General features: G+C 38.5%; 2 protein-coding genes across 4 annotated transcripts in view; one reads left to right on the plus strand and one right to left on the minus strand.

Moving 5' to 3' along the window:
* Positions 1-1,834: 1,834 nt before the first annotated feature.
* C11H2orf88 (chromosome 11 C2orf88 homolog) lies at positions 1,835-21,982 on the plus strand. Of its 3 annotated transcripts, none has more exons than XM_023212441.2 (2): positions 1,835-2,192; positions 18,199-18,986. In XM_023212441.2, exons 1-2 carry the CDS (start codon positions 1,849-1,851, stop codon positions 18,200-18,202), a joined length of 348 nt encoding a protein of 115 aa, XP_023068209.2. In that variant the 5' UTR covers positions 1,835-1,848; the 3' UTR covers positions 18,203-18,986. The 3 variants fall into 3 exon arrangements, with proteins under 3 accessions (XP_023068209.2, XP_023068212.1, XP_023068211.1); XM_023212444.3 differs by having other exon boundaries at positions 1,844-2,211; positions 18,199-21,982; XM_023212443.3 differs by having other exon boundaries at positions 1,844-2,192; positions 18,199-21,982.
* Positions 14,450-24,363, minus strand: part of HIBCH (3-hydroxyisobutyryl-CoA hydrolase) — a 125,859-nt gene continuing 115,945 nt past the window's right edge. Inside the window, exons 14-15 of the mRNA XM_026454401.2 lie at positions 17,660-23,714; positions 14,450-16,257 (exon numbers count right to left, since the gene is read on the minus strand). Of these exons, the coding sequence (XP_026310186.1) occupies positions 23,599-23,714 (116 nt within the window). The 3' untranslated portion in view covers positions 14,450-16,257; positions 17,660-23,598. The remainder of the gene's footprint in view (positions 16,258-17,659; positions 23,715-24,363) is intronic.

Here is a 24,363-nt window from a genome sequence, read left to right on the forward strand (position 1 = left end):
ACTAGGTTGATAGAAGTTTAAAGCTGGGGAAGGAAGAACACAAGAAAATTACATAACTTAAGTGAAGAACTAGGCCTAAAAGTGGAACCTTGCATTTGAGCATAATTATTTAGCATGGTGTGCCTGAAATACATAGAACTGAATAATTTGTTTTATGTAAGTATAATCAATTTGAATACATTAAAACTGATACTGGCTGGGCGCCGTGGCTCACACCTGTAATCCCAGAATTTTGGGAGGCCGAGACGGGTGGATTACCTGAGGTCAGGAAGAATTCGAGACCAGCCTGGCCGACATGGTGAAACCCTGTCTCTACTAAAAATACAAAAATTAGCCTGGCATGGTGGCAGGCGCCTATAATCTCAGCCACTCAGGAGCTAAGGCAGGAGAATTGCTTGAACCTGGGAGGCAGAGGTTGCAGTGAGCCAAGATCGCGCCATTGCACTCCAGCCTGGGTGACAAGAGCAAGACTCTGTCTCAAAAGAAAATAAAAAAAAATTGATACTTATCAGACAAATCAATTAATATAGGTATACCCACATTCTATGATTGCCAGGATATACCAACTCCAATCCCATTAATCATACTAGCATGAAGAAAAATTACATTTCTGGGCCACTGCGTTTGAATATAACCTTAGCTAATTTAAGCCTGGAGAAAAATAAGAATGCTTGATTCATTTAAAATCTAAGAGATTCTGAGCTATATTTTTCTATAACTCACATTTCTCAACTCTTCTGCAATCTAGGTTTATTTTTTACTATAATGTACCTTCAAAGAGCTAAGTCTCAGTTTATAGATTGTTAGTTTTTTTAGTTCCATTCTCTTTCATTGTACTGCTGAATTCTGGGCCTCTGTGTCCTCATCTGTAATGTGGAGTCAAAATTATCACTAAGGTCACTTCAAGCATGAATTTCGCATTGAATAATCCCTTGTAGAACACAAGGAAAATAATGGTTCTTTTGTAGTTCTCTTGGGACTTTTACTATTGCTAAGAATCATGCTGGGCAGATGCAGGCATCACATGGATTGTGCGGGGAAGTGTAACTGAATAATGGCCATGTTTTGAGGCAGTGATATTCAATGCTTTAAAAAGTGAGAAAATGGCCTTTAGAGATACTTTGTTTGAAAAAGAAACAAGCTTGGAAAATGTTCTTGAGTATTTCTGTATAGAAAAGTATAAAATGGATGTGTCCTTTAAATGTTTAAGTACTTCCAACACTTTTGGTTTGCATACTCACGGTGCAAACGAGGTGGGAAGGGCGGAATCCCTGGCCTAGCTCTGCAAGAGTGGGGTTTCAGGTCAAAGCAGGTCTGGCAGCTCAGGCTGGCCCGAGCGCGCAACCCTTAGTTGGGAAGGCCGCGGCCAGGCTGCCGGGCCCCCTGCAGGCGGGCTCAGCGCCGCGGCCCAGCACCTGTTGTCCCAAGGCAGGCCCCGCGGCGGAGAGGCCTTGGAGGGCAGAGCCCCCTCCCACCAGGGCGGAGCTCAGGAGAGTTCGCAGCCCAGGTGGCCGAGACCAGGGGCAAGGCCAGGGGCCGGGACAGCGAAATGCCTCCCTGGCTCTTACTTTCATTGACCTGTGCGATGCCTCGCTGGCTTCTGCTTTCATTGATCTTTGCGGGTCTGTTCCCGCTGCGGCGCCGGCAGCTGCTTGGTAGTTGCGGGGGGCGTGAGGGCGGTGGCCCAGACCGACCAGCTGACAACCCAGCTCCGCCTCGCCCGTCCCTGCCTCGGACCCTGCGCCTGAGGAAGTATCGAGGCAACCCTCTGCCACCCGAAATTCGTGGGCCGCTCCCAGAGGGCGCGCCCTTTAGTTGAGCGCCCCTAGGCGGCCGTCTGGGGGCCGGATGCGGGGCGCAAACCCGCGAGGAGCGCGCGACGGGCGCGGCGGCGACGGCAGGAGGAGGGGCCGGGAGCCCAAGCGCAGCCGAAGGACGCCCCGTCCTCCACATGCTGCCACTTGGCTGAGCCGGGCGCCGGCGAGAAGGCGGCGCCGTTGCCCTGGCAGCTGGACTGCACTTTGCCCTCGCCAGGCCTCAGCTGCCGCCCGCCCAGACGCCAGCAAGCCCCCCTCACACTGCAGCGCCTCCCCGGGAGCTTCGGAGACCCGCCCCGGGCCTGATCGCAGGCTGCCTCCGGGGTCCGCACGGCTGTCCGGACGTGCCATGGGCGCGCAGCTGCCAGGCGATGTGTAAGTGAACATCTGGGAGGTGGGTGACTGATGAAGGGCGAGTATGTGTCGGTCTTTGTCAGCTGTGCCTTTTAGATTTTTCAATGGCAGAAACCCATGAGTTACAGGAGGCTTTAATTAAACGAGACCTTTCTCAGCCAGCTGCCGTGAATAGAGCCTCACATCTCCGTCCCCTAATGGAGAAGAGTTAGCCCCCACCGCTTCAATCTTGTTCTGGGCTTCCCAATGAAAGGTATCTCATTGTGAGTTGCAATTCCACCCTGCTTCCTACCTGAAGAGTGAGTGAAGATTTTCAGGTGAGAGATTTGCCCATGAACATTGCATTGATATGCCAAGCTGTCAGGCTTGTGCTCTGAATGGCATATCATGAGCAAAGTATTAGCCCTTGTGCTCTTTGGAGCTGTGGGAGGCTGAATATTGAGGTGAAATGATGCAAATAAGAAATTAAGAGGAGTAGACAGGTAAGATCCTGCCATGAGTGAAGGCGTCAAAGAAGCAAAGCAGAACAATTGGAGTTGGCTCGCTTATGTCTCTGGTCTGACACCAGCCCCTCCCCTATCCTTTAGGGGATTAACATAAAATTGCAAACTAGTAAAGGTTCTTATCAAAGACCATTTTTTTAGGATCTAGTGTATGTGGCAGCTCTCTCAGGGAAATTTTTAGATAAGAATTAGGAGGAATATGGAATCTACTTGTATTATGACAAAGTATAAATCAAACCAAGATCAACAGTTGGCTCCTCCTTTTTCCCTTTGGATGAGGCTGTTTTCAAGCACTTAATATGGCTATCATAAATAGATGGGAAATAATATTTACGCATTCTGCTTTCAAGGAGCATGGTCTGGAAGAATAATTTCAGTTTTAAATTTTCTTTTGCCATTAAACAAAAATTATAAGCATTACTTATTTAGGTCCACACAATCTTGTAACAAAAGGGTGCTTTAAAATTGTAGACCAACCTCCAATCCATTTTATTATCTCCTCTGTAGCACTCCTGACAGGCCAGCCACATTTTGATTGAACACTTCAGTAACAGGGAGCTCATTACATTTTGAGGGGTTCCTCCTTTTCTGTTGTTAGCAAGGCCTTGTTTACACTGAACTGACAACCGCTTAGGAAGCAGTACCTGTTTCTCATTAGTCCTACCTGGCCAATAGCGCTCCAACTGTGAACTTAGAAACAAGATTTTTCTGCAAAAAAAGATCTAAAACTTTAGTCAGAGTCCAAAAAGAGTCCGTGACCCAGAAATAGTTAAGAAACGAAAGGTCGGCCGGGCGCGGTGGCTCAAGCCTGTAATCCCAGCACTTTCGGAGGCCGAGACGGGCGGATCACGAGGTCAGGAGATCCAGACCATCCTGGCTAACACGGTGAAACCCCGTCTCTACTAAAAAAATTACAAAAAAACTAGCCGGGCGAGGTGGCGGGGGCCTGTAGTCCCAGCTACTCGGGAGGCTGAGGCAGGAGAATGGCGTGAACCTGGGAGGCAGAGCTTGCAGTGAGCTGAGATCTGGCCACTGCACTCCAGCCTGGGCGACAGAGCAAGACTCCGTCTCAAAAAACAAAAAACAAAAAACAAAAACAAAAACAAAAAAACCAGAAACGAAAGGTCTAAAGTGATACAAAATAATATTTTTGTCTCCTTTGCTTGACAGCCTTTCAGATCCCTGAGCCTCAGTTTCTCATCTGTAAAACGGGAATAATATGCTTTGTCTAACCCTAGGGTTACTGTGAGGATTAAATTAATAATCTTAATAAAGTACTTAGTAGAGGTGCCTAGGAGTCAGTAAATGTTAGTTATCTTCAATAAATACTAGTTTATGTTTCCTTCCTTACCTAAGACCCTTCTCTGTGCTAAAGATCCTTAGCCTAAAATTGAATTCAATAAGTCAGTCTAACCCAAACAGTGCAGGGTGCAATGAGTTGCCATCTTCAAATGAAATCATCTATTGCTTAATTGGCATTTGTAGTAAATACACAGAAGTTGACTAAAAACCTCACCTCCATACCCCGTGTGCTTTGCTGTCAAGCAAAGGAGACAAAAAATAAAGGTAGGCTTTATTAATTTTTTAATTATGCAGTTAAGCATTTCTTGAATCTGAATTTCTTTTTTCTGTTGGCTTGTATTACTTAAAGCCTCTGTATGGTTTGCAGTTTGTTAGATAGATGTTTTCATCTTATGTCATTCATCATGTTAATTCTACTTTTCAGTTTTGTGTCACCTACACATTTGCTGAGTTTATTCACCAGACATTCAAGTCACTGACAACAGATAGGACAAGTCCTTTTGCTATGACCGTGGTACCTCTAGAAACTTGTGGCACAGTAGGAATGGTCCTGGATTTTTGGAGGCTGGTTTTGGAGTCTGGCTCTGATACCTATTAGCTTTGTGACCTTGAGAAACTTATTTTCAGTATCAATAAAATGAGGTAACATCTGCCTTTCAGGGTGGTTGTTAAAATTCAAAGTAATGAAAGCACCAAGTACAATACTGGCTGGAAATCTAGTTGGCCTTCAGTAGATTTTGCTTGAACTAATGAATTAGCTGGACTCAGCCCTTTCTTATCAAACTATTCTAGTCCATAGAGCAGTCTTCTCCATAAAGACATTATGAGAAAAATGTCTTGCTGAAAAGTAAAGATCTTGCATATTCCCTGATCTACTACAAAAGTAAATAACATTAGTTTAAAAATGAATGATTCTTAGCACATTGCTAGTTCCTAGAAATCCCCAGTCTTTCCCCCCAACCCCCATTGTTCCTTGTTTAATGTTTAAGTTTGAATTTTGCTAGAGATAGATGTCAAACTATTAGTCTGTAAAGTCTAGGAATTCTAATTCTTTCCTTTAGCTTTGAATATTAAAAATAAAAACACTGGGGGAAAGAAGTTCTGTTTGAATCTCTAGCCTCTTGAGGCTGCCCTTCTTCTCCATGGTTTTCCAGAGGTTGCCCGGATAGTTCTGTGCTGACATCCGCAGGTTCTCTTGGTGCCCTGGAATATAATTCACCAGAAATGTCGAGGCATGGATTCTTTTAAAGTGACCTCTTCTTGCACCTTAGTTCTCTCTTAGTGAGGTTTCCATGCTTTCCAGCTTGAAATCATTTGCTTTTAAGGGAGCAAAACAGTTGCTGAGCAGTTTTGTTTTCTTTCTCATTAGTTAATACGCCATCTATCCTTGGATTTGAGAATTTTAAAATTAGCCTTTCTTACTACACTTTCTGTATAGTAAGTATACTATGCACAACATGCACTAAGTCGGTGGTTGAGAAATAGAACCATTCAAGGTGTCATAATGTTGAAAGTTTTGGCAGTAGTAAATAACTCTCATCAGTACCTCACATGCGAAGAGCCTTGTATTTTAAGAATGAATTTATTCCTTGTAAGTTAAAAGTTGTGAAATTAAGAGTGTTTCACAAGGGGCTGAAGGTAACATAAATTACTGAAGCTGAATGGGAGGGAGTAACAGATATGTGGCCCCAAGAGTGAATGCCTAGCTTAGAAGTATTCTAATTCAGAACAGTTTCAACACTGCACTGGCCCAACAAAACACTGGCCCAAACACTACTGCAAGTTTGTAGCCTTTGCATGTAAACAGCCTGCAAGAGGCAGAACTATGTAAATGTCACTGTTTTATTCCCAACATCTAACATACTACAGGCATATGGAGAGTTGACAAATGGGAAAACTTTAATAAGCATTCATTAGTTGCCTTGATGTAGAGAACTGTTCTGTACAAAATAAAGAAAAAAATAAACTCCTGCCTTTGAGGAATATCTAATCTCATTTGGGGAGACAGCATTTATACGTTAAAGACGAGACTTCCAGTTCAAGAACAGAATTCTGAGGAAGGGTGGGAGGAGGACTGGGAAGTCTGCAGGAAGGAGATGTGGCTTCCCCTATCCTCAAAGATAGTACTTGGGTTTAAGTAGGGAACAGGGAAAAGGGTGCCGGGTGGAGATAAAGGCGAGGTGGTGTGTTTCAGCTTTTTAGAGGAGGACTAGGAGTAGGAAATGAGCATGGGTGAGCCAAGGAGACTCACGTGATGGGAGAGGAAATTTCCTTGTATTAGTGAGAAATTAAGTCCATTGGGTAAAAACAGGGCTTTAAAAAAATGTTTATATTAAATGTACCTCTCTTCCCCCCGAGACACTGTACTGTTGGCCACAGAAAATAGGAACCCTACAATAACTCCTTAGGTAAAGAAATGGAGTATATGGATCATGAAAGAACTATGAAGCTTTAAATGGCAAAATTTTCTGAATTCTTGGTCCTCTGACCTAGAGTCCTAGGGAATTTGAACACTATGTTCTTCCACGTTTCTATACCAGAGTAATGATTCTTTTCAGTGCTCAAAATTACATATACTGCTGCCTAGAACTTAATTCAGTGCATAGCACTTAACACTTTTATTAACTTATGCCTCCTACTTGTTCTAAAATGAAGTGGTTTTACTAAAGACTAATAGAAATTGAATCTGTAGGGGAGGAAAAAAAGCTCTTCTACCCTCTTAGGTTTGTGACCAAGGCCTGTGAATCAAACTGATAAAACAGTAATGGCATAAATAGGACAGATTTAAACACACATATGCACAGGAGTTTGCAAAAGAAATGTGACTCAAGGAGGTGGTTAGAATTTGGGGCTTATCTATCAACTTAACAAAATGATAAAGCGGGGAGAGGTTCTAGATCAGGTTTTCTTAACTAGTTGGTCAGAGCTCCTTTTCATTTTTCTGTGAGGATTTATATTATGGTGCTGGAGGAATTGCTGCAGATTGAAGGTCAACATTCATGGTCATAAATAGAAGTGGCCAGATGAAGCCACCTGGTAGCCAGAGTGAAGCCCGGAAGGGCTTAGGGAAATACCTGCTTGTGTATGTGTGTGGTTTTTATCCTCTACCTGGAGGACCTGGTAAATAAGATGAAGTATTATACCTGGACTTAAGACATCTATCACCTGTTCAACAGTTAGTCTATTATCTAATTGTTCAAAATCCTAAATTACTGTTGTCATTCTTAGATTATACTTCTCTTTCCTCAATTATAATCTGGAGATATGATAGAACACTTAATAATTAGATGTTAGCTTTAGGAGACAATCTGGAGAGATAAGGAATGGAAATAACACAGAACATGTTCCATGTTCCAAGGAAGTTCTAGATGCTTTACATATAGAATCACAATTTTTATTTTTCTGAGACGGAGTCTTCGCTCTGTCACCAAGGCTGGAGTGCAGTGGTGCGATCTCGGCTCACTGCAACTTCTCCCTCCCACGTTCAAATGATTCTCCTGCCTCAGCCTCCCTAATAGCTGGGATTACAGGCGTGTGCCACCACACCCAGCTGATTTTTAAATTTTTATTAGAGATGGGGTTTCACCATGTTGGCCAGGCTGGTCATGAACTCCTGACCTCAGGTAATCCACCCACTTCGGCCTCCCAAAGTGCTGGGATTACAGGTGTGAGCCCCCGTGTCCGACCAAAATCACAATTTTTAGATGACTGAGGTAGAGCCCAGTTTACAGATAAAATCATACCATACCGCTTTATTCAGGTTTATTAGAATCTCAAACATTGTCTCATTTCTTAAAAAGGTTATTTTCTCTGCCTCTCTATTGAGAAATTTTGGCCCCAAGAGTGACCACATGGAGTCATCCTGAGCCCGTCCTGTCAGTGAGCAGCTGTACACTGTGTGTGCTCTAAGTGCCTGAGGACGAAACCAAATTCTCCGTTTCTAAGGACCCTATAGTAGTGTTCTTTTGGTAACCTTCATACTGACCAAAGTCATATTTACAGTATTTTGTAGCTTTTACTTTTTGGTGAAAGACAAAGAACATTACGTTTAAATTGTGTCCATTTCTGTTTGCCTGTTTAACCAATGTCATTGGATCCTGCTGTGAATTTATAGTCCAAGTGAATGATTCTCAATACTCCCAGTACAAAGACTTCCATTTACTGTCCAGTTTTCAGAGCCCTACAAGTATATTCTTTCTCAGTATCCATTATTAGAGAACACATAATGACAAACATGTTACTAGAAACTGAGTTACATATTTTTTTATAAACTTATTTTTTATTTTTATTTTTTTTGAGACTGAGTCTCACTCTATCACCCAGGCTGGAGTGCAGTGGCTCACTGCACGCTCTGCCTCCCAGGTTCAAGCAATTCTCATGCCTCAGCCTCCTGAGTAGCTGGAATTACAGGCACCTGCCACCACACCTGGCTGATTTTTGTATCTTTATAGTAGAGACAGCGTTTCACCATGTTGGCCAGGCTGGTCTCGAACTCCTGTCCTCAGGTGATCTGCCCACTTTGAGTTATGTTTTAATGAATTGGTATTTCTATTAATCACATCTACACTGAAATTGGAAAGACTGAAATTGGAAAAATTGAAAAGAAAAAAAATATATATGTATCTATATATATATGCATAAACATGGTTTTTATATATTTACATTAATTCAGGGTGAGACCAATTTTAAGCCATAACTTGAGATATAAGGCATCTTAGAAACCTGTGTAAAGGCTTAAGAATATGACATAAAATGGGACAATGGTAAAATAAACCATCTCTGTTAATCTAGTGTTTAAGATGGACTTCTCGGGAGGTAGCAGCCTATGCGTTTACACAGCAGATTTTAGAAGTTACTTTTTTTTTTTTTGGCTAGTTTTGTGTTTGGGTCCAGCTCATGTCCAAATTATGGCCTTTTTGTGATACCTTCCACTGGCATATTCCCAAGAAATTTACTCCTTTTGATGACACTGCACCCAGAATGGAGGAACACAGCTACAAAACGAGCTACAAAGAATGGGCTAGCCAGGCATGATGCCTCACACCTATCATCCCAGCACTTTGAGAGGCCAAGGCAGAAGGATCAGTTAAGGCCAGGAGTTCATAACCAGCCTGGACAACATGGCAAGACCCTGTCTCTACAAAAAATATAAAAATTTACCTGGGCGTGGTGGCATGTACCTATAGTCGCAAGTACTCAGGAGGCTGAAACCAGAGGACAGTTTGAACTCAGGAGTTTGTGAGACTGCTGTGAGCCACAACTGGCCACTGTACTCCAGCCCAGGCGATGGACTGAGATCCTGGCTCTAGGAGGAAAAAAGGTGGGGAGCTGCAGTAAATCACATTTTTTCTTTGACAGACCCAACAGAAGCCCCAGTTGTTGCTAGATCTCTTCCTGAGGATAGTGTCAGGGCTCATTCTATATTTTTAGTGCTTTGAGGCTTCAAATAACATTGAAACACATCAAGGGGCTTTATTTTCATTATGTATGACTGTAATGTGTATGTATGTGTCTGTGCATTGTGATTCGAGGGGTAGGGGTCAGAGGGAAAGGGAGTGGTGGGTGGAAGGGCACTGTTAGACGTTATTACTTACAGCCTGAATAAATTATATTCTCTTTCTCCTTTTGTTAATTTTGGAAGCACTTACATTCTATGGACACAGGTTCCAAACACATAGTAGACACTCAATATAGACTGGTTGGATGGTTAAGGGATGCTCTGATAGTTTTTTGGTGTATCTTGAGAACTAAGGTATAAAAGGTTGATTTAAATATTTTTGAGAAACTGTGTTTTTTAAACATTTTATATTTCTGTAATTAGCCAGTGAAAATGACAAGAAGGCCAAAACACTTTTCCTGGTTGATCTGCAGCATTTAATGTATCACACCTTCAACTGATGACCATAGTAACTTCCCAAATGAATAAGACTAAAAATTAATTCAGGATAGCTGATCACACCTGTTAAGGCTAATCATAGCTGCCTAGCCACTGACTTGCATTAATGGCTAACATTGTTGAAACTTTATTTCCTCCTTATGAATCAACTATCTTATTAGAAGTGATTGAAAGTATACAAAGTTTGTTCTTCAATGGTGTGCAGGCTTGTACTGTAATTGCCTTTTAAGTATTTAAAGTTCTGTATTGTAACTGCCTTTTAAGTATTTAAAAGTATTTAAACAGCTGCTACCATGAACAGTAGATGCTGCACATGAACCTTTTTGCCCCCCTGGCCCTTACTTTAAGGATCATGCTTTTTTTTTTTTTTTTCATGATAAAACTTAAGAGGCTTCTGTGGGATGGAAACTATAGCACGAAAATCTGATTAACAAATACGTGGTGGCAGTTTACTAATCCCATTTAATTAAGGCAATTGCATCTTCTCAACATGCCACGAGCAATTCCATTAGATAGCTAGTTACTGGAGCAGATGATTACCTAATTACATGAATATATCAGTGTCATTTTTCCCAACACAGGACTTGAAGGCCAGATTTGACAGCTAGTCCTGGAGCAGTAGTACCCAGAGACCTGTTTGGGAGACTGGGAAGGTCTGGGCCATCATGTTCTTGCTGATAGTCCAGAGATCAGGTCAAGGACAGGGGCAATGAGAAGAGAGAAACAGAGACCCTGGGAAGGAGCTATCTTGGTCTTTACTGGCAAGAATTAACTTCAAAGTTGGGACAGAGGTTCTATAAGTTCAAGAAAGAGAGAAAGTTAACACTTAAAAACAGGCTGGACTGGATGAAGTACTGTTGGAGCACTGACAGCTCCATTCTTATTTGCCATGTGAACTCTGGGTCAGCAAGTGGAAGAGCTAGACCTATCTGCCTGTTTCATCATCTATTAGATGGGAAGAGATGGTAAACAACATAAATTAGTAAGCAGATGTGATAAGTAACTGAAGAACGGTTGTTTTCTATACTTGATATGGCTAAACCAGCTGAAGGTTGACAACATAAATATTTTACTATCTAGGTATTTTTGATGTCCTATACTCTAGAAATATGTGCAAATTAAAGTGTGGTGGGGATGAAGTATTACTAATCTGGTTCCTTGGATAAGGTTATAGATCCCTCTCCCTACTCTACCCTCCTGAGCTACAAGTTCAGGAACAGCACAATAAAGGACAGAAGACTCTCACATCCAATTTCAAATTGGTTTCTCATTTATTGCCATCATTCTAAATCAAAGCACTCTACCTGTTCCCAAAGGAAGTGACAGATAAATAAAGCCCTTTAACTGGCAACTGGAAGAACTAGAAGTAGGCTTTTGTTCTTCGGTAGGCCCAGAAGACTATGACCACTGAGTTCGGCTGGTTTTAGGCCGGTGCAGAAAGGAAGCAGCAGGCCTCACACTGGAATCCTCCAGCACAGGGCGCTAGTCTGCTCTGGATGCTGTCCATAGGCAGTCTTTTTCAGATAAAATACATCAGTCCCCTGGATTTAGGTGCCCCAGAATGTTCTCAAAAACTGTTCTTATACTTTTAAAGTAAAAATTACAGTGAAATACAGTACACAGATGTTAAAGGTACGATCCAACATGTTTTAACAAACATATACCTCATTAACATACCAATTAAGATACAGAATATTTTTAATAGCCTAGAAAGTATTTCAGGGCCTCTTCCAAACAGTCCTTACTACCTCCCACCCAAAGGGAATCACTATTATGATTTCTATTCATAGGGTCACTATTGTCCAATCTTGAAATTCATATATGATCCATCTTTTTTATCTGGCTCAACATGTTTGAGATTCATCCATGTGGTTTGACATACCAATAGTTCATCCTTTTTTTATTGTCAAGCTATATTCCATTTTAAGGATATCCCCAATTTGTTTATCCATTTGATTTGCCTACTGATGGACATTTGGGTTGTGTCCAGCTTTGGCTATTGTGAATAAACAGGCTATGGATGTTGGTATACAGATTTTTAAAATACCTATGTTTCCATTTGTCTTAGATAGCTATCTAGAGATGAAATGGCTGGTTCACAGGGTAAGTGCATGGTTAACTTTTTAAGAAACACAGTGCTGGGATTCTGATTGGACTTTTAGAATCCATTTGTCAATGTCTACAGAAAAGCCTGCTAGAATTTTGCTGAATATACAATTTCTTTAATTGATGGAGAGCTATCAGATTTTCTTCTTGTGCCAATTTTGGTAATTTCATATTGGCATAAAATTGTTTATATTATTCCTGTTTGCCTTTTAAATGTATATAGATGTCATAATACCCATTACACATCTTAATATGTGACTTATTTTTCTTGATCAGTCTGTATAGAGATGTATCTATTAGATATTTTTAAAGAACCAGCATTCATTCTGTTGTGTCTATCGTATGCTTCACTGATTTCTGTTCTTACCTATTTCTGTCTACTTATATTGGGTTTAATTTGCTTTTCTTTTTTAAGCTTAAGGTAAAAGCTTATATCACTGATTTAAACTTTTCTTTTCTGTTATAAGCATTTAAATATATAAATTTATTTCTAAGCTCTAACTAATGCATTTCAAAATTCTGATGTTTCGGCTTTCGTTTAGTTGAAAATTTATTTTAATTTCTCCTGTGATTATCTTCTTTGTCCCATGGGTTACTTAGAAATATGTTTAGTTTCCCAATATATGAGGCTTTTCTAGATATTTTACTATCTGGGGTGGTTGGAAAATATACTGTGTAATGTTTTAAGCCTTTGAAATCTGCTGAGACTATCAATAGCCTATCTTGGTGAATGTTCCATATGCAGTCGATAAGAATATGTAATAGTTGTTGGGTATAGTGTTCTGTGAATATCAACTCAAGTTGGAGCATAATGTTGTTCAGAATGCATATTATTTTTTCTTTGAATATTCTAGTAATGTTTTAAGTCTCCAGCTATGCTTCTGGGTTTCTTTGTCAGTTTTAAGTTGTGTATCTTTTATAGATAGCATATAGTGGGTATATTTTTTAAAAAATAATACTGTTTTTCAGAGTAGTTTTAACAGAAAAATGAAGCAGGAAACAATGTTCCCACATATCCTGTGTACACACACACACGCAGTATCTCCCACTAGACACATCACAATCACCTGAAGTCCACATTATATTAGAGTTCGTTCCTGGTGTTGTACAATCTACGGTTTTTGACAAATGTATGACAGAAATCCGTTATTAGTATCATATAGAATAGTTTCATTGCCTTAAAAATTGTCTGTTCCACCTATTCATCTCAGCCTCTTCCATAACCCTTGGCAACCACTGGTCTTTTTACTGCCTCCAGAGTCTTGCCATTTCTAGAATGTCATATAGTTGTAATCATACAGCATGTACCCCTTTCAGATTGGCTTACCTTAGTAATGAGCATTTGAGGTTCCTCCTTTTCTTTCCATGGCTGGATTATTATTTTTTGAGATGGAGTCTTGCTCAGTCACCCAGGCTGGAGTAGAGTGGTGCAATCAATCTTAACTTACCACAACCTTCAATTCCAAATCCTGGGCCTGAGCGACCTCGGCTTCCTAAGTAGCTAAAACTGTAGGTGTGCACCACCATGCCTGGCTAATTTTTTTCATATTTAATTTTTTTGTAGAGACGGGGTCTTGCTATGTTGCCTAGGCCGGTCTTGAACTCCTGGGCTCAAGTGATACTCGCCTCAGCCTCCCAAAGCGCTGGGATTGTAGGCATGAGTGACTATGCCCAGCCTAACTCATTTATTTTTAATGCTGAATATATTCCATTGTTTAGATGTAGCACAGTTTACTCATTCACCAAGAAGGACATCTTGCTTGCTTCTAAGTTTTCAAAGTTATGAATAAAGATGCTACAGACATCCATGTGCAGATTTTTGCATGGATTTAAGCGTTCAACTCACTGGGTTGAATACCAAGAAGCATAACTGTTGGATCGTATAGTAAGAGTATGTTTAGTTTTGTAAGAAACTGCCAAACTGTCCTCCCAAGATAACCGTACCATTTTGCATTCTCACTAACGAATGAGAGTTCTGTTGCTTTTGCCATTATCTCACTGTTTAAATTTACAATTCCTGAATTACATGATGCTGAACATTTTTCCATACGTTTATGTACCATCTATATGTAAGAAGACTTCGGTGAGGTGTCTGTCCAGATCTTCTGCCCATTTTTCAATTAGCTTGTTCATATTTGTATTGCTTTTAGAAGTTCTTTGTATACTTTAGATAACAATTTTATTAAATATAACAATCTTTTATCAAATATGCTTTTACAATATTTTCTCCCAGTCTGTGGCTTGTCTTCTCATTTTCTTGACCATGTCTTAAACAGAGCAGATTTTTAGTGAACTCCCACTTATTATTTCTTTAACACATCATGCCTTCGGCATTGAATCTAAAAGGTTGTCACCAAACCCAAGGTTATCCACATTGCCTCCTATGTTATCATCTAGGAGTCCTATTTTATATTTAGGTCTGTGATCCATTTCAAATTAATTTTGTGAAGGATTTAAGATCTGTGTCCGGCTTTTTTTTTTTTTTTTTTTTTTTTGGCATATGGATGATTTGGTTGTTCCAGCACTCATTGAAAAGACTACATATGTGTGGTTTGGATTTTTAAACTAGTCTGATCATCTCTGCCTTTCAATTGTTATTTTTAGTCCATTTTTCTTTCAGGTAATTATATATAGAAGGCTTTTTCATATGGTGATTTTCTAATTGTCCCTCCCAACCCCCAATGTTCTTCCTTTCCTGTCTTCTTCTGGGTTAAATGGGTCTAATTCCTTTCCTCATAAGTCATACTTGCATTATCTCTTTAGTGGCTGCTGCTCTATTTTTAAAATCTTTTCCCTCCATTTTTCAGATTGGACACATCTATAGATTTATGTTCAAGTTCACTAATCCTATCTTTTCCAACATTCAGTAGTCCATACAATGAATTTTTCATTTCACGTCTTGTACATTTCAGTTATTGATTTTCCATTTTTATTTTACAATTTCCATTTCTCTGAAATTCTTTTTCACTAGTTTTTTCCTTTATTTTCTTGGGCATACTTAAATAGCTACTTTAAAGTTCTATTATTAATTTCTATTAAGAAATGCTGGGTCATTTTTTTTTTTCTTCTTGATTCTGGGTCAGATTTTCCTGCTTCTTTGTGTGGCTAGTAATTTTTTAATTGAACGGTAGGCATTGTGAGTAATAACTTGTAAGGCATCTGGCTTATGTTATCTTTCTTTAAATGGTATTGTTTTATTTCTTGTTAAAGGGGACTATTTCTGTTTGAACTTAGTCAAATGTGGTCCATAGGGTGGCTGCCTATTTTTGTAAATGAAGTTTTACTGGATATAGCCATGGCCATTTGTTTAATATTAATATATTATCTGGCTTCTTTTGTGCTATAATAGCAGAGCTGAGTAGTTGTGACATAGACCCTATGTGTCTTAGTCCATTCAGGATGGTATAACAAAATACCAGAGACTAGTATGGAGTATTTATATGACTGAGTGTTTATCAATAACACAGATTTATTTCTCATGGTTCTGGAGCTGGGAAGTCCAAGTTTAAGGCATGAGCATATATGGTATCTTGTGAAGGCCTGCTTTGTGGTTCATAGCTTTTCAGTGTGGCCCCACATGTCAGCAGGGGCAAGGGAGCTCTCTGGGGTCTCTTTTATGAGAGCGCTAATACTCTAATATCATCACCCAAAGCCCCCACCTCCAAATACCACCACGTTGGGGATTAGGTTTCAATATATGAATTTGGAGAAGCCACAAACACCTAGCTCACAAGCCTAAGTCATAGCCCTTTAAGAAAACACTTGCCAAAAAAAAAAAAAAAAAAAAAGAAAACACTTGCCAACCCTTGCATAGGGTATGCTACTGATTCCTAAGGTGTCACATTTCTTGAGTAGTAACTAAATACAGAAGTGTTCAATGAGATTGCTCCACTCAGGCTGCAATTCCAAGGATTCTAAGTACTGTATAACTTCTGGTGTCACTGTTCAACCCTTAAGTCCTAGAGGAAGTAATCATTTGCTAAGATTTTGCAGAGCCTCATCCTGGACATGCACATCCCAGTACCTTTGACAAGTCTCGTGCAGATTTCTGCCTCTCTTCCCAATCTTGAACTCTATCTTATAAATTTCAGCTGTTTTAGTAACCCAAACCTCTGTTCCATCAGAGTTGCCACTCTCTGACTCTCCTGGGGCTCAACTCCCATGGTAATGCTGGAAAATAGCACCAGGTAGAATCCCACAATGACCATCTGGGGGATTTAACATCTTGTGTTTTTCTTCTCTCAGGGATCACAATCCAGTGTTGCTTGTTGCTCTATGCCTGAAAATACATGGCAATATATATTTTGTCCAGTTTTAAAACTGGTTTTGGCAAATGCACAAATCTGGCACTAGTTACTTTGTTAGGGTAAGAAAAAGCTGTTTTTGCAAAACAAAAGGTCTTAAAACACACAGAATATTCTGATGGTTCCACTGATGGTTCCACTCACAGCCTTTCATTTATCTGACACTCATTGAGTTCTCTAAGTAATTTTTTTCAGGTTAACCATGTCCAATTCCCTTAACCATCACTCACAGTAAAAAATAGACACTACAAAAAATCATAACATGGTGATGATGAACAACCAAGACAGTCCCCATCTTCAGGCTAGTAAGCAAGACAGACACCACATATATCTGTTTCCTTTTTTAAATTAACGTCTCTGAGTTTGCAGCATGAAGCAGGGCATACGGAACTAAAGGCAATTAAAAGCAGAAGACTGCCTTTCCTTTCTTACTCTCATATCACTCTTATTAGGGGTAGGAACAGATATAGTATTATGAGAAACTGGGTAGAATTTATAGAATAATATATGGTGGTAGACCTGGCAAACATCACCTCCTCTGGACATCTTTAATTACAAACTATTAAAAAAATGAATTAGATGCACGCAAGCTTTTGCCTTAAGATCAGTGGTTTCAGGCCAGGCACAGTGGCTCATGCCAGTAATCCAGGCACTTTGGGAGGCTAAGGTGGGCAGATCACTTGACCCCAGGAGTTCAAGACCAGCCTGGACAAAATGGCAAAACCCTGTTCCTACAAAAATTTAGCTAGGCATGGTGGCTTGTGCCTGCAGGCCAGCTACCCAGTAGGCTGAGGTGGGAGGATCACTTGAACCCAGGAGGTCCAGGCTACAGTGAGCCATGATTGCATCCTTTACTCCAGCCTGAGTAACAGAGTAAGACCCTGTCTCAAAAAAAAAAAAAAAAAAGTGTTTTCAGAAAGAAATTTTAGAATTTTTAGAGCTATGTTTTTAGTCCCAAAACTAAGATACAGTCAGGGGCCATTAATGTCATTCACAGAGATTACCTGTGCTTCTTACAGGTTAGTCCTCTTTAAAATGAAGTTGTCTTATATTGTGTTAGTTATCCTTAAGTCCCTTAAGAGAAGTTCATTCTGTGATAACACACACTTGGGAGGCTTAGAAGGCACGTCACAAACATTGTCATCTATTTACTGACCAAACATCAAACAAGGGTAGGAATGATATATTTAGGAGGAAAAACCTTTAACTTTAATCTGAGCTTTTGTACAATTTCACAGGGAACAGTCAGAAGGAAAAATAGGTGGCTGTGCTATATGTAACCTATATTGTTTAGAAGTGGCACTAGAGTAAAGCAAACATTGTTTACTACTCTTTTAGTTGTAAATATGTGACCAGGGGATAAAGCCGGACTCTTACAGTAGTCGCAGGTCTGTAGGCTCATGAGGTTTCGGGAGGAACAAATTTTGATGTGCTTGTTTTGCTTGACAGTATAGATCAGGACTCAGCAAACATTTTCTGTAAAGGGTCAGACAGTAAATATTTTAAGCTTTGTGGGGCACACAGCCTGTCACAATTACTCACTTCTGCTGTCGTAGTATGAATGCAGCCATGGACACATGTAAACACGTGAGCATGGCTGTATAAAAATAGGTAGCTGGAATTTGGCTCAATGGTTTAGCTAACCTTTGGTATAGGTAAATCTAAGCTAGCAAAAATGGAATTGTTTTCAGTTTTATAAAATTTGCAAGATCTTGAAAAACATGTTTTCCTATTTTGCAAGTTGCCATTTTTATTGAGTGATTATCTTTCTCTTCCACTGGTAAGATAAAGCTGTTTGTTTTTACCTCAGATTTCTTCCATGTGACCAAAGTGATGAAAGGATTTTTACATGCCACTCAATCATACACTATTTTGCATTCTGTAACTTCAAAATGAAACCTACCTTCTCTTGACAGGTAAACACTATACGTGAAGAGTGGTGAAAGGGAACATTGAATACTGAAGTGGCCTGGAGAGGGAAAGCACTGGTCAACATCACATGGACAAATTTCATTGTTTTCTAAAGATGGCCTGGAAGTAGTCTGCCACTGCTTCCTCCACAAACAGCTCTTCATAACATGGGCTGCATGAAATCAAAGCAAACTTTCCCATTTCCTACCATATATGAAGATGAGAAGCAGCATGAGAGTGAAGAACACTTTATGCCAGAAGAGAGATGTCTACCTAGGATGCCTTCTCCAGTTAATGTCAAAGAGGAAGTGAAGGAACCCCCAGGGACCAATATTGTGATCTTGGAATATGCACACCGCCTGTCTCAGGATATCTTGTGTGATGCCTTGCAGCAATGGGCATGCAATAACATCAAGTACCATGACATTCCATACATTGAGAGTGAGGGGCCTTGAGGCTGTATGTAGCATGACAACACTTTGACTGGAGGTGCTAGTTTGAATACATGCGACAAAAGCAAAAACTGGTGTGAAAAATTACAAATACCTATCTGGATTTAAAAAATGTGTCTACGATAATGTTATTAGCATAAGAACACCTAGGATGAAATGCATTTTAAGTACTTCTATGTTAACAGCAATTTCTCTCTGTTTAGTCTTAGATTTTAGTCATCTGAAGGGCTGAACAGAGGTCCTGTGATACCCAATAATCAACTGAATGTCACAGCACTTCTTCCTAAGTAATGGCATCACCAAAGAAAATGCTAAGGAATAAAAACTGCCCCAAATTCCAATGGTTATTCTAAAGGTTGTCCTTTAAAATAACAATTTTTGTTAACTTATACCCAAAAAAGTCCAGATATGAAGAGGGCTTTTCTAAAATTTCTTGGCACGGGAATGGCACTCAAGTCATAGTGATTAACAGTAAGTCTTGTTTGTCAAGGATATCTACTTCTTGATACAAATAAACCCTGTCTTTAATAAGATATTTATTTTTGTAGATGAGAAGTGTAACTACCACCTTGGATTTCAGGGCCCTAACTAATTACAGCTGTTATTGGACGACTCAGACTTTGCCGACTTTGTGCCTAAAGCCATCTTAAAGATAACAGTTTATAGAAGCCATGACATTAGTGTTTATTGCATTGAATTAAGAAGCCCAGTGATATAACTATACAAGAAAACAAGTATGGGTACCGTTTATAAAGAGCAATCCAGTGAATCTTAAAAATAATAGAAACTTAAGTCTGCAAGGTAGAAAGTTTCAGTTTTAATTGTGTATTTATTAAGCTTTACTGTCTCAGAGGTACAGAGAGCTGGAATATGGGCATTTATTCCCAGTTTTTTCTTGACTAGTGAGGCGGTCGCCATTAAAATTACTGAGACCAGACGATGCATGAAGATTTACAGTTGTATTGCAAAACGGAAAAGATAAAACTGTCCTCTGAGGAGAGTACTCATTTTCTGGGTTTTTGTTATTTTTTAGTGGTAACACAAGCCTATAGGGCATTTATAGTCACCTATTATACCATTTCCATAAGCCTAGCTACCTTTTAGGAAAGCTATTTTTTCTTTTTCATTTTTACTGTTACGGCACATACACACCTTTTTGTTTTAAAGGATTAAGTACTGTTTGAAGATCAGTGGTAACAGAAAATTTAGAAGGGGGAAGAAGAAATTAAGACATAACTTGTTGGAAAATTAAGACTTGACTTTCTAGAATTATCTTTTCATCAAGATTTGGTACACTATGAGTTTAAATGGAAAGGAAATTATTTAAGCCTGTGTGTGTTAGATCCACAATACACCACTAGTATTGAAAATATAAAGGTTAAAAAAAGGCTTATTACCTCTTTAATGAGATAAGTATGTATTTGTCTTGTAAGCAGGCAGAAAATCTACCTCTAATTTTAACACTAATACTTTGAAACCCACAATCAAATAGAGTGAATTCTCCAAGTTACACAAGCAAGGAAAACATTATTTGAAATATGTCATATTTCAGTTGCCTTTGGACACGTCATCATTCAACTCTAATTTTACCAAGTCCGGGGATTTGTACTGTCCCGTTGTACTTGCAATCTACGATTTATATAATAGAAAAACAACCAAACCCATTCATACAAGGATCTGAAGTTATAAGGTTAAGGGCAGAAAGTTTCCCATAAGTATAAAACATTTCCAGGTCACGAAGAGTAGTTTAGGTTGAGTGACAAAAGCATAGGTGTGGTTGTTTTTCATTCATTTTGCATCTCACGCCAAGATATTTTTTGCTGCAAGGTCATTTGCTGCTTAAAATATACGATTAGGTATATAAAATAAGTACAATGGTGAAAACACAAAGCCACATAAAGCAGCATGTCCCACTAAATTTTTCAGTGTACATAGGGACAGAGACAAGTGAGTTTTGGTTGTATCTAAATATTTTAATTTCAGGTTCCTTCTGTGCCCTGGACCACTATTTCCCAGGGGTGTAACAGGGAATGCCTGCCAGATCCATATTAGCTAGAAGTCTGATCTCTGTTGCTGCCCTTCCTCAGCAACTATGGCAGTATAGTTTTATCACCAAGCACCATTCCCTTGTCCCTGAATCACATTTTAATAGAGTATGATATTTTGTGTACAATATTTCCAAAAAACTTATGTCTGAAATATATGCTATATTATATGTCAACCCATGACATATATGAACTACAAGGCTTGAATAATCAGTGAACTAGTGGATAAATCAAGACAGGAATAGATGAGAGAAAGATGAACAAACGAATTAAAAAAGATGAATAAATGAATAAGAGATGAATAAACAAATTTACATTACATGTGACAGTTATCACGATATAGGTTGGCATTCATGACAAGATGGATGAGAATATCACTAATAGGATATTAGCCTTCTTTCCTGGGTTTTACTTCAATCTGAAGATCTTCCATGAACAATAAAATAGAGTAGAAGGGCAGTCTGAGAAGGCAGGAGACATATAAAACAGATGACTGAAAGAATCTGGAAGACTGACTATCTCCTGGAAAGGGAAACATTTGGAACATCCAATGTAAGGGCAAATGGGCTTCTACCAGCACAACAAGGAACCTCCAGGTGGCAACTGTTGAAGCAGGTTATCAGAGAAAATAAATGTGCAAATTCCTTATTTACAACAACTCAACCCCACAAATATGCTTCACTGCTGCCTTCCCCAGTTGTCTCTTACGTACTTTTGTTACCTTTCAGTTACATGCCTTTGATCCTAAAATTCTCTACTTTTGTTGCCTTATCAGTTTGCAATCTGCCTGTGGTTATTAGCACTTAAAGCACAATTTTCAAGGGGACAAAAATAATTATCACCTCAGTCCCAAAAAAATAATTTCTGTCAAACTGCCTTATTAGTATTAAAAACAGACACACTGAACGAAGTAGCATGATACGCATATATTCTACTCAGTATCATTGGCCTTTTATTAAATGGGGAAACTATACTTTTGTATTACATAGTTTTAGAAATCAAAAGTTACAGACTCTTTATAAGTAATGTCAAGGAACAGTAATTTAAAAACAAAGTTTGCTTAATCACAATGCCCTCATCTTGTATTTGAATGACTAAATAGGACATGTCTTCCTTGGAGCTATGGGCATTAGTTCAGAAGCACTACCTGCATCTTAATTTTCAAAACTCAAGTTTTATTAGCAAATCCTCTTCTCTGTAAGACTTAGCTATGAAGTGGTATATTTTTTCCAAATATTTTTCTGAAAACATTTGTTGTTGTAACTGCACAATAAAAGTCCAGTTGCAATTAAGTAGTGTGAGTTCTTATTTAACTGAAGCAAATGCTTTCTGACATTGTGTACTTTGAATTTTTTAATATAAAAGACATTTTCTGCATTGTTAATAAATACAGAAAACAAAAATCCATTTATACAAATAATTTCTTAGATCATTCAGGTCCAATTTAGGATCTTTAAGAGTATAAACGCAAATGTATCCAATATCATGGCATCTTTCTTCCAGATCTGTTACTGAATTATTTGAAAGAAAAATGCTTCACGTAAAACAGAGTAAGAACTGAGAAAACATAAAGCAGTACCTTCTGGGCTGCCATTTCCTCATCTATGAGAAGGGTGCAGGACATGATCTTTAATGTCTTTTTCAGTTCTGTTGGCTTTTTGTTCTTACAAACCTGAAGTTCTCTTAGTTTCTAAAGAGTATGGGATGAAGGAGAAACTATAACAAGTTACAAAATTTATTTTGTTTATAATTTATTTTGTTTATAAACAAAAAATTATAAATTTTATTTATAAACTTACTTTTAAAATTAAACAAAAATTACAAACAAAAAACAAAATCATAAATTTTGTTTATTTTGTTAATTTATAAACTTACCTTTATTTTAAAAATTATTCTTGCCTAGAACTTTAAGATTCTGAGTCTGGAATACCTTTTAGTTCTTTCATACCTTAAAAAGTACTTATTTCATTAACAATATCAATTATTGAATATATCTTTTGAATGAAAGTCTTCTTGCTTTCAGTTAACTTTTTTCTCCTGACTTGAACCTTGTTTGTAAGGATAATTATCACACAAAAGTCTTATGTAAATTATAAAAAAAAAAACAGAGTGTCTCTGTCTAAGAGATTGGAGATTCCTAATTTCTCATTATACCAGATTAACAAATATCACAAATAACACAAAAATAATGCTTTCAGTTTCACCATGGGATGGTATTCTGATTATTTTAGGGAAGACCAAGTCTGAGTTAATACTGAAGAGGGATATTAATAAAAATCTTTTCCCTTTGGTTTCTAATATTTATAAAAGGAGCTCTAATGTTTAAAAAAGGAGCTCTTCTGCTACAGTAACTCAGTTACTTTAAAACACTCATATATGGAGACAATTCTATGAGGCATTAACACAGTATCCAAAAACAATTTTCAGGGTCTTTATTTTTTATATTCTATACTTGATTTCATCAACATACAAGCCACTACCAAAAGCCAAAGATCCCATTTCAACTAGATATAGATATACTCTAGAGAATCTCTAAAGACCTTCACATTTTTCCATCTTCTAAAACAGGGATTGACAAACTTTTTCTGACAAAAAACAGACAGTAAATAATTAGGCTTTGTAGGCTTTACCTTCTCTATTGCAACTACTCATTTCAAAGCAGTCACAGATAATGTATAAACAGATGAATATAGCTAGTTCCAATAAAGCTTTATTTGTGAACTCTGACATTTCATATACTTTTCATGTTATGAAATATTAGTCTTTGATTTCTTTTCCCAACCATTTAAAAATGCAGAAACCATTCTTAGCTTGCAGGGTATATAAAAACAGGCAGCAGGCTGGATTTGGGCCACATGCTGTAGATTGCCAACCCGTGCTACAAAATATACCTTAAAAGCCTGTCACTTCAAAATTTCAAATCATTGCTTCCCAAAGACTTAAAGTGATTATTCAAATCTTCATCAGTAACTTCTTTTAGATCAGCTGGTTTCCATTTTGGACTCTGGTCTTTATCAATTAAAACTATCAAGAGAAGAGACAAATGTTAGTACTATTTTTTTTTTCTAATATTACCAGATTTTACTTACTGAATTGACAAAAATTCTTATACTAGGCACATTTTTCTATAATACTTTTTTCCTGCAAAGTTTTTATATGTTTTCTATTTTTCTTTTAAATTAAACCTCCAGGGATGGACAGCAATATACTTTTGGTGACTGGGTGGATATTTTCTAACTTCCTAAGCCTCATGTCTTAGCTTTAATAAAGCCTACTAAATTAATTCAGTGGTTTAAACAATAGAATTCTTTTTTTCTTCTTGAAATAAAATTGCAAATGAAACCTCCACATTACAAAACAGCTAAAACCACTGGTTTAAAGTAAAGGCAGGGGAGGGCAGAGGGACCAGGTATGCCTTCTAACCTCCTCCACACTGAATTTTGGGAGGAAATTAATTGCTTAAGGTAGACAAAAGGGGACTTCATGCATAATTAAATGTGGATACTGTTGTTCTGCTGAATCCTCCAGTTCAGACAGCTCTGGATTTAAAAAAATCAAGTTATCATGAAACCTTCTAGTTCTCCTATTTCAGTGTAGTCATCACTCATTATAGCCACATAGTATCCCCACAGGATTATGAGGCAATCTGTAACTTCTAAAAAAAAAGGGGGGA

This window comes from Piliocolobus tephrosceles, chromosome 11 (genome assembly GCF_002776525.5).
Source record: "Piliocolobus tephrosceles isolate RC106 chromosome 11, ASM277652v3, whole genome shotgun sequence".
Classification (NCBI taxonomy): Eukaryota; Metazoa; Chordata; class Mammalia; order Primates; family Cercopithecidae; genus Piliocolobus; species Piliocolobus tephrosceles.